The sequence below is a fragment of the Castor canadensis genome, chromosome 19, assembly GCF_047511655.1.
Source record: "Castor canadensis chromosome 19, mCasCan1.hap1v2, whole genome shotgun sequence".
NCBI classification, from domain to species: Eukaryota; Metazoa; Chordata; class Mammalia; order Rodentia; family Castoridae; genus Castor; species Castor canadensis.
The window spans coordinates 44586748-44597960 of NC_133404.1; the positions used below are offsets into that span (position 1 = coordinate 44586748).

The 11213-nt window shown below is 43.9% G+C and overlaps 1 protein-coding gene across 1 annotated transcript in view; it reads left to right on the forward strand.

Moving 5' to 3' along the window:
* Positions 1–875: 875 nt before the first annotated feature.
* The window catches only part of Tmc3 (transmembrane channel like 3), a 38075-nt gene continuing 27737 nt past the window's right edge, over positions 876–11213 (forward strand). The window contains exons 1-4 of the mRNA XM_020184197.2: positions 876–1102; positions 2511–2657; positions 6587–6662; positions 9860–9941. Coding sequence (XP_020039786.2) covers positions 1014–1102; positions 2511–2657; positions 6587–6662; positions 9860–9941 — 394 coding nt within the window. The 5' untranslated portion in view covers positions 876–1013. The remainder of the gene's footprint in view (positions 1103–2510; positions 2658–6586; positions 6663–9859; positions 9942–11213) is intronic.

An 11213-nucleotide genomic window follows, 5' to 3' on the forward strand; every position in this document is an offset into this window, starting at 1 on the left:
GAGCTAAGCATCTCATTTTATAGAGGAAATTTATTTTTAGAATCTCTAATCTCTATTAAATTTTTACTCTCTTGCCATGAAACTCTAGGAAACCCTTTAATTTCTCTTAAAATGAGTCTCATGGGGTCATCATGCTTATTAATGTGACTTCACTTAATAAATGTAAAAATATAATAAAATGTTAATTTGGTTATTATTAATGTCATGCTGAAGTAGTTAGGATTGAAATGTCACTGTGTCTGCAACCTGGCTCCAAATGTACCAGAGAGCAGGAGGGGAGGGATTGCACAGATGGAAAGAAAACAATTGTAATGAAATGTGATGATTGTTGAAACTCCAGTTAGTGTCCAGATAATGGTGATACTGTATCAAAATTCCCGTTACTTTGTTAATGAGTTAATGAAGAACTGAATGAACCAATAATGGAAGTTCATTTCTTTCCAAATAGAAAAGCAAATATTGAGGGGGAAAAGATAGAAGCAAAAACAGTGCTATGACTGCTCCTCTTCTGGACTCTGCTGTGCTCACCGGTTATGATCCTATGTCTCTAAGCCTCTTTGTTGAGAGGCAAAAGTGGGGGAATTAAGCCCTGCTTTTGTGTCCCCTAAGTGCTCTGTGAACACCAGCCATGGTCAGTGATGTAGAACGCTTTAAGTCACAGAGCCCTGACTGGGCATAGGGGATTACAGATGGGAAGGACAGTACCAAGTCATCCCTGGGGCACCTGGCCTGGCCGTGCCTCCCACCTTTGCTGTCCAGACTCCAGCCAATCGGCGTGGCCACAGCCAGTTCTACATTGCATATGCATGACCCGCCCCCTGGCCTCTTCCTGCTCCCAGCACCAGCATCAGGCTGCAATCCTGCTCCTGAGAAGGAGAGGGTAGAGCTACTGTATAGCTCCCATTCAGAAACCTGGATTGAAACAGTCCCTTGCCAGTTGCCTTCCCAGTTAGCCAGCCCCCCACCTCCCGGGCCAGCTCCAGGGATCGCTGGTGCCACCAGGGGCAGCTCTTATGAGACCCTCAAAGACATCCCAGCGCTACAGAAGCATCCGGAGAAATGCTAGCCAGCACTTCCTCTACCAGGAGTCCCTGCTGCTCAGGTGAGGTCCCCTCCATCAGCTGGAAGAGGTGTCCGGTGTGTGAGGAAGTATGCATGGGCCACTGGGAGGAGGTAGGGACAAAAGTCCCCGTCCTGTTTGGTTCTTCCTTGAGTTAACTCAGAAACGTTTTGCAGGCTTGCACAACTGGGGCACTGTGAGCACTCAACAGTGCTCACAGTGGGAGACAGCTGTGAGCCACTGGTTCTTGATCAGGGGATCAATTCCAAAGCTTGCGTCCCATACTGGCTTTGTTGCTGACAGGTCCACATATTTGGTTTATCTGTCTCTGTTTGCTTAATCAGCAATGTCAGGCAAGAGCAGATGATCCACCAGTCACAATAAGTCTGCTGGATAAGGCTTCAGACTAGTTAGAAGTGGGGGAGGGTGCCATTTGAATTTGTTAGGTACTTCTAATGAGTATTTTGTTGAGTATTAAAACCTCCATTTACTTTGGAGAGATGAGAGAGCAATTCTCCTGTGAGTAAGGAAAAACAATCTGAGTTAGATGAAAAACAAAGGAAATGTTCTCCTGTAATAGCCATGGAAGAATGTTCATCTCCTCCTGGCAAAGTTAAATTAGGATGGCATACTCTTGATGGCTGGGAAGCACATTGTCTCATGTTGAAAATTTGTTCTAGAGAGAAACTGCTTTATTTCCCCGAAATATTTCATCCATGTATGTTCACTTAGTTTCCTTCCTGTCCACAGAAACTGCTGCTTGGTTCTGCCATCATTATTTTGGGTTTAAAAGGAATCAAAGTGGGAAGGCAGAGAAGCTTTTTGTTTGTCTTTATTTCTTTTACCCGCAGAGTTGGAGAGTGAGAAGGAATTCTGTCTTTAAACTTCCCTTATTTTTTTCAATGAACCTATTAAAAAAAATTGTTTTGCCTACCAAATTTGCTGCTATTCAGGAATCAGATCAAACATCAGGACCCTCTTGTCTCTTTTTGTGTCTTCTGCTAGTGTCTTTCATCCTGAGAAACCATTCTCTGTCACCAACCACCAAAGGAATAGAAGTCCATCAGTATGTTTCAGTGGGCTGCTAACAACGCCAAATTCTCTGGTCACCTCCACGGATCACTGCACCTGTGCACAGGCACACTCACTCTCTCTCTCTCTCTCTCACACACACCCTTTCTCTCTTCACACATACACACTCACACACATGAGCACAACTCTCTCAAACACATTCTCTCTCACACACACACTCAACACTCTCTTCCTCACACATACACACTCCTCTCTCTCTCTCTCTCTCTCTCTCTCTCTCTCATACACACACACATTCTTTTCATATAGATGACCCCAGGGCAGTTATGTGATTCAGAAATTTCCCCAGGAAAGATGATCATTGCCAAAGCAATCCTGCTAACCTAACTGGTCTCCTTCTCTGTGCTCATCCATTCAGCAACCTGGGTGACAGCTTCAATGGTGATGAAGCAGGGGACAGCAGTGACCCAGAGCAAATCTTCCAGAACATTCAGTTCCAGAAGGATCTCATGGCAAATATTCGCTGCAGACCCTGGACGATGGGAGAGAAACTGAGGGCATTAAGGTGAGGGCCTCTAAGCCCTATGGACTATTGTAAGCCTGCCTTGCAGGAAAGCGCCTCACCCTTGGAAATAAGGACAAAGACCCACGTAACAGCCATGTGTCCATCACTCTTGATTGACTCAGAGAAGCCACAAAGATGTACAAGGGGTCTAGATGGTCCACATAGCTAGTTTCCCTCTCTACCCGCCCCCCCTCTCTCTTTCTCCCTATCTATCTATCTCACTCTCTCTCTATTTCTCTCCACTATCTAGCTCCATCTCTGTTTGTATATGGTGTGTATCTCTCTGTTGGGTGTGTGTTGGTGGAAAGGTTTGGTTTTCTACCTCCTTTGCAAACACTGTTTTTAGCCCTGTCTCCAGACTCCCAGGATGGAGTACAAGCCAGAATGGAAAGGGATGCTCACCTTAGCTTTCTTGCTATTATCTCTCTGGGGGAGAGTGTCTCCAGAAAGCCAAGTTATTACCATAGAGTCTGATTAGAGACTGTGTCTCTATGATGGTTAAGTGCTAGGGATTTGATGACAGATTTCCCGAATTTGAGTACTATCTTTTCCAATCTCTAGCCATTTGATATTGGGTCTTGCATCCCGCACAAGCTTGTCCTAGAAACCTTAACTGGGGGGCGACAGGAGATGTGGGAAAGACAACAGACAGCAGACAAAACGTGCATAAAGCTGGGGCCAGGTAGACTGTGTGCTCAGATGGAGACACATCAGCACCCCCCACCTCCAGGGCACTTATTATATACAGTAGCAACGCAAGGCGGAGAAGCATTTCTCGGGGGAGAGGGCGTGACACCGTGATCCTCGGGAACAGGAGGAACCTGTGACAGCTTCTCATGAAAGGAAATAACAGCTGTACTGCATCTTGCCCACTTCTGCAGCTGAGGCCGTGTCAGTCAAGCGTGGATTTTACTGGGCATAACTATACTTGCTCCCTTCTGCAGTTTGGGGCTGAGCCAAACTCAAACACGCAGCTTATCCAATACACCTGTCGGCTCCCCATAATTGGGTAATTTTTTTTTCAATTTCTCTAAACACTGGTTCATTTCTCTGTAAAGCTGAAGAATAGCCATTATGTCCTGCAGCACTGTTTCCAAAAAAGTTAACCGCTGAGTACTCAGGGTGCTTTTATAAACTCAGATTCAAAACTGTTGCCCCTTGACCTACTGAACCAAACTATAGGGTTGTTAAGTGAGTGACACACAGTCTCCCAGCATTTTTTATCATAAATTCAGGTTGATTCTTTTGCATACTAAAATTTGAGACCATTGAAGGATAAAATGGCCTAAGACTTGTGGGTGCTGAGCAGTGTGTGGAGCACACACTAAGAGTGACTGGACGGCTGGTACTGACGTTAGGGATCCAGCCCAGCCAAGGGAGTCAGCAGAATAACCCTGGGCCTGGTACTCACTGTGTGGACAGGACCACCATGCATCTTGCTCTTCACTGCTGTGTTCTAGATTCCAACCAGTTAATCTCTTGTCCCCATTCCTACCCTTTACTGGATTGCATTCCTTATTTTCTCCAGCGCTGGGCATCAAACCCAGGGCCTTGTGTATGCTAGGCAAATACTCTGCCATTGAGCTACATCCCCAGTCAAAGGCTTGCATTTCTTTCCCATCAAAGCATCCCTTCCTTGGATTTGCATTGCTGTCACTGTTCCTACAGCCTGACCACCTTACCCCTTAGGTGGCTACAACAGTTAGTTAAAACCATCCACAGACTTCACCCTCAGATGAGATCCAGCACATTCAGGGTAGTATAGCCGTAGACAAACTTCACCCTCAGATTCTCCTTCGTCTGCCTTCCTTGTCTGTTATTGGCTCTCCTCACTTCCATTTCTTGAGTTACGATGGTATTGTGTCCACTTTTGAGGTGGAAGGACTGATACTCAAAAAACATTAAGGGACCTACCCACGCTAACCATGGCTTCTGAGTGCCAGAAGTAAGCTTTAAGCCACTTGACCTCAAGTCCAGTGTTCTCTTGAATTGAAACAGAGGTATTTTACCAAAGTAAGCATTGGAGCAATTCATCTAAAAAATACAAAATGAATGCTCTATCCAAACTTTTAAAAATCACTCAGAAATGATGACGACCAGTTGTTATTTGAGTAAAAGGAGGTTAAGCCTTTTTAACCTGGATGCCAGGGCAGAACAATTCCTTTCTGTCAAGGACCTCAGAAACAAAAGACACAATCTCAATCCTTCTGCCATGTTGGCTGGCTCCAGAGCACCACGATGGTGGACACAGGCCATGGAAAGGTCAATGCCCTCCAGATGCATCTTGACCTCTGAGCACTCTCATCCATCATCCCCTTGTGACACACACCTCTCCTCTGTCACCTTGAGAAGCTACTGGAGCAACACTTCAGTAATTGAACCTGCTGAGGTCTATCCCAGTGCCTCTGTAGAAGGTACAGGAAAAGCACTGGAGCCTGACTGGGAGTCAAGGGAGATTGCCCACACAGGTAGAAAGCCACCTGTCTAGAAGGGCACAGCACACACTTGTTTCCCCTGTAGGGAAGCAATTGTCCTGATGGGCAGGGCTGACCGGGGTTAGGTCCACCCCTCCCTACTCTCTCTGTGCCTGGGCACCCCTCCCTCACAGCACTTGCCATACCCGCTCTCTCTTGTCATCACATCTTTAGATCTCTTTCTTCTTTACTAGGTGGGGAACTTGTCCTGGGTAGGAGCTCTATTTTATGTATCTCTATTGCACTATGCTTGACCCAACGTAGGTATGTAGAAAATGTTTGTAGGGAAAACAGTCATGAATAAACACATGAAATGAATTGTTATTTGAATTTGGTAGGTTTTTAGTTTTAGATGCTTGTTGCAGGCATCTGTATTGAGGCTGACCTCTCGGTTACTGGGGTCCAGACATCAACCCTCACCTCTACGTGCATTCCTTGTTTTCATTGGAACAAAGCCAGTACATTGGATGGGCTGTAATGAGGATATTGCAAGTGAAGGGAGGACAGAGGTCCAAAAACCCAGGTCATGTTTTGAAGAGATCACCTGTCTGTGGAAAGGGATTTGGCTTGTCCCTCTGTCTCCTGAGGAAAGACTTACAAACAGTGGGTGTTACTGGGAGATGGCTCAGAATGCACACATTAGGATTACTCTAATGAATAAACTGGTTGAACTAGTGAATTGGCTGATTCAGAAGGACTAAGTTCTTTAACTCTGAGTGTGTCAAATAGAGATGGCGGGCCATCAGATGAGGATCTCCATATGGAGTGACGTGTGATTAGGTTATTCTGAGTGACACTCATCTCTAAGAGTCTTTGACTTCAGTCTGTCCCATGACACTAACATTTATTTTCTAACCTTGTTGTTCATTTAGTTGTGAATTTATTACCGTATTCCAGTGAGTCAGCCCATTTTTAAGGCTCAAACACTTAGAGATATCGGGTCAAATCAGCAAAGTGATCAGTGGATGTGTGAACAGTTTGTTTGGCTGAGTCAAGATCATAGCTATATAAACAGCACTTCCTTGCTCTTATTAACCAAACGCCACCCTTTTCTTGAAGTGGATTCTCTGTAGTTCGGTCTGATTTTTCACTTCCAAAGAATTGACAGAAAGAGGAAGGTTGCTAAGTGGAGAAGGTGAGAGACTAGTGCCTGCTGCTAGTGCTACTGATTCCCAGCCAGCCTCCAGAACAAAGAACAGGCCTTAAGAAATTCAAAGAACTAATTTTGGTGCAAATTAATCATTTTGGATTAGATCATCTACTTAAATGTCAAATAAAAATAGTTTAAAGGAGATTTCTGGGTAACAGAAGTCAGAAAGGAAATGTTTATCTCCACCTCCTTTAGCATCTTGTGTAGAATATTCCGGTGGCCTCTTCCTCTTGCATCTTCACATACTTTGGAAAAATTGTACCTGTGATAAAATCACATTCACCACTATGGTTTTCTTCTCTCAGACGAGCCAAAGATATTGTGCTGAAGTTCGAAGGGAGGCTGACCAGGACCCGAGGCTACCAAGCAGCAGGCGCAGAGGTAAGGAACAGACATGGGCACCATGTCCCTCTCTGCCTGTGGTCTCCAGGGGCTCATTTGCCTTCATCCTTGACACTGTACTAGGTTGTGAGCATCCATCACTAACAGTTAAGGAGCAGGGTGAAGGAAGAGTGGAAAGTTTGAATTTCCAAAACCTTAGATTTCAGTCCCACCACGTACCAGTTCTACAACCCTGGATAAGCCTGGGTTATCAGGAAATGGATGTCTTGCCTTGTGACTGACCCTACCTGTGCATGTAGGTTCATCTGCTCATGGCTGTACATAACTGTGCCATTGTGTCCTTTCAGGTGAGAGTGTTGCAAGTGTATCCCAACCCTCATTTACACACAATGCTGAAATATATATATAATTGCTGTATGTGTATATAAAATCAATGAAAGGGTATCGGGGCTTTTCATAATAGCAAACTCACTGTGCATGAAAGGTAGAGTTTCTCAGCAAACTGAGTTACTAGAATCAGGCTTTCAGAATGACAAAGGTAGTCCACCTTTCCATCCTTCCAACATATGGCCTGAGTTTTCAACAGCAGGCATGGTCATCCATGCATCATTGCCAACCTCATTACCAATGGCGGGCAGAAAGCAGTTCGATCCAGTTCGGTTTAATCTTATGTCACATCTTATGTTGGGCTCTGGGAACCAGAGATGGTAAAGCGCTGTTTCTCCTGCCCCATGGAGACACAGCGAAAGGTCAGAGGAAACTCCTCCTCCCACCATGGCTTCCTAACACTGGTTCATCATCTCCCTATGAAAGACAGAGTTTCTTCACCTTTTTCTGTTTAGGAAAAAAAACCTTTCCACTGGAAACTTTGATGTGAACCCGTGGGGACCAGCACCCCTGGGGTGGAGAAGATAGAGACATCCAGCCATCTTGTATATTTAATTACAATTAGAATTAAGTCCAAACTCCTTCCCATGGCCTGCGCCCAGGATGTCACCTTCCTTCTCTCTCCCAGCTTCTGTGAAATCCTGGTCCCAGCCAAACACACACTTGTGCTGGCTCTTCTCCCCTCCTAGACAGCTATTCTTCCTATTTTTTTTTTAAGTTTTGATTCCTTTTCACTCAAGTCTCAGCTCAAGTGTGGCCTCTGTAAGCCCAATGTTCCCTGTCCTCCTTGTGTAAAGAGCCTTCTCCTCGAGTCCTAGAGGACTGTGCCTAATGGTGGTGTTGACTCATCTGTGACTGAATGCAACTCCACACCGGTGACATCTTACACATCTTACTCACCTCTGTACATACAGGAAAATGTAACCGAGGTGCTCATTGTATTCTATGAATGGATGTACTTTTCAGAAACTATCATATGTGTTCTTAGAACACACTTGTTCAAGGTGAACTTATATATCTTGCCAAAGAGAAAAGATTGAGCTTTTGTAACCAAAGTAAGTTACCAAACTTAGTAAGTTCCCACCAAAATAACTTTCTAAAATTACCAAAACTTACCAATTACCAAAATTCAATAGCTCTTACCAATATAATAAAACTGAGTTACCAAAACTGAATAACTCAAGCCCACAATTTGGATCTATTTCTTCCAAGTTTGGGTTTGCTCTTAAAATCTTGAATCCTTTCAAAATTTCAAGGTTTTTGCCAAGGAGATTTGGTGCAAATCATCAAAGAAATGTGACATTTTTTTTCCCACACCTTACTGAATTGTGGCCATCAACAAATAACCTTTTAAAATCATATTTGCTTCTAAGTATTTCCTTTAGGCAAAATTAACATAGACTCTCATTACCAAAATGAGTCTGCATGGGGGGAGTCCTTCAAGCCAGTACTCTCTGAACAGATTTGGGGGCCCTGGCTTCTTGGACACTAGAAGCTGGAGTGGAGATTCTGCATCATTCCCAGACAAGAGCTTACTGCCTGGCAGTGAAATTCTCATGCAATTTAAAATGCGAACAGCAGTCTGCAGGCCACTGACTGAGCCCTACTTCTTGTCCAGATGAGCAAACAGCATCCCAAGGAAAAAAACGATTTCCCCGGGGGCACATGGGTCTGCAGCCCAGGTCCCTGGCCTCCTCTCCTGTGCTCCTTAGACTTCAGGACTTTTAAACAGACTGAAGAACCAAATGCTTGCTAAGGTAATTCCTTACCATGGAAGTTTCAGGGCCATTGCCTCTACACACTACTGGGGACAGAGGATGAGGAGCTTTGGTCTTGTTTTTGGTGCTTGGGAGGTAAGCCATGTGGACAAAGTAAAGTTAGAACATGGCAAATATTTTAAGGGAAAGAATACTTTTTGTGTGAGGAGTTTACAGACAGAGCCATTTATTTCTGGCCACAGAGTCTGTGTGATGTGTGAGTGGCTGCATCTGAGTTGGCTCTGGAATCAGGAGCAGAAGATAAACATTTCCAACTTCTGATAAAATTCAGATTTTCATTTGCAAGTGGCCGTCTGGCCCTAGCAGGCACATCCAGAATGACGTGATCCTATGAGTCTGTACCAGGACTGCCTGCTGTCTTACAGTTCAGAATGTGGTAATCACATTTGCAACCCTTCTTTGTGCAACGGTATTATTTGCTTCCAACACAAACCCAGGTTGTTTGTGTGTTCAAACGTACAACCTGCCAACTCCGCTAGAGACCAGAGCCAGTGTCGGGGCTCCGAATGCATCATTCTCCTTTGAGAAAGAAAAATTCGCAAACGTTTGGCAATTTTATCATAAATCCACAAGTTCCCCAACCTTCTTCCTGGTAGCTTCACCAAGGAGAAAGACCAGGAACATAGCAAGAGCACACAGGATGGGGCTCATTTTCAGGCTCTGAGTCTTTAGACAGGAATGCAGGTGTGACCCCCCCCCAGGGACTTGGTCAGTCACATGGACACCTGGGCCCCACTCCCAGAGCTATCTTAGGTCTATGAGAAAATCAAATGGGTATCTTGAGATATCATTCCTTAAGTTCTTTCTATGGTATGAATAAGCTGTGACCCTAAAGTCTATATACTTCAATATGACACCACAGCTCAGAGCCCAATGCAGGCATGTGTCCACTCACTTGATGGGGACACAGAGAGGACAGAGGGCTACTTTGATGCAAGGCTAGGGCCTGTGCAGCCATAATGAAAGCAGAGAGCATGTCAGGAGCCCCTCCTCCACCGAGGATCTTGGTGTCACCGAGGCACCACCACTCACATCACCGTACCTCTCTAATTCTGGCCTCTCCTTGTCTAGCTCTGGCGGAAATTTGCTCGGCTGGCCTGTAACTTTGTGGTCACCTTCATTCCCTGGGAGATGAGGATAAAGAAAATCGAGAGTAAGTGTCTGTACTCGGGGAAGGAAGGCAGGACTCGTGGGCGATTCACAGCCTGAGAACATCTGTCCTGGTCCTGGTCTCACAGTAGGTGTCATCCTGCTCACATAGGACACAGGGATGGAAGATAGAATCTATCCTCCACCACCTTCCAGACTGGACACAGTCCCCAAGCTGCCTTTCCACATTCCCAAGTGGCTCTGTTGTTCTCTTCCAGGTGGTTCCTTCAGTCAGACACAACAAACCCCAAAGGACTAAGTGACAACTTGTGAGGACAAATAAGATAGAATGAGGACATGCAAAATGCGAATTTGAAAATCTGAATTTCGTAGAAACATATGCTAATAAATAAGTAAATCGCATCCACCATCACACTTACAAACACCCACACCACACAATACAATACAGGAATAAACAGTAAGTCCGAGATAAAGAAAACTAAAATTAGAGCACAAGCTATAAAAGTCTTGTGAGGAGACATGGAAACATTTAATGTTTGGAAGGTGTTGACTTTCCCAAAAACTGATTTAGAAGTTTAACCCTATTCCAATAAATGTCTCAACGTATGGCTTTGAGTACTTTGACAAAATGATCACAAAAGTCATGGAAGAAAAACGTCCACGAGATAAAAATTTTAAATTTAAGGGAAAACGTAAATGAAGCTGAATGACCAATATGTTAAAATGCATTATAAAAAAAAGCTCAAGAGTTGAAACAGCATAGCATAGTGCAGGAATTAACTGAAATTCTTCAGGAATAAACAGAATGTTCAGGAATAGACAGAAATAATATGACCCCTTGAGCATTCAGTAATTATGGGAGTCATTCTCATTTACTCCATAAATAGTCCTAGAACAATTGATTCAACTGTTTCAAAAAATAATTTTAGTTGCTTCAATTTAAAATCCTACCAAATATTTAATGTACAATTAAAAATCATGAAAGAATTAAAGAAAATGTAAGTAATAGGGTCTCAGACTGGAGACCTGTCTAATCATGAAAGTGGAGGAAGACATTATCAAGGAAAGTACTGCTCTATTTTAGTACATGGAAAATAAATTTTGTGCACGTAAAAAGAAAAAAGTCAGGTGAAAAATTAGGAAAATAATTTTCAGTATTGAAGTGAAATTAAGCACTCTCTTACTTTTTAATTTAGAGGAAGTGTAGATGTACAGAAAAGTTACAAGTTCCCATGTACCCTTCCTCTCCTGTATCCCAGTTATTAACAGCTAATGAATTGTTTATCTTGAAATTAAGAAAAAAGAATCCTTAGAA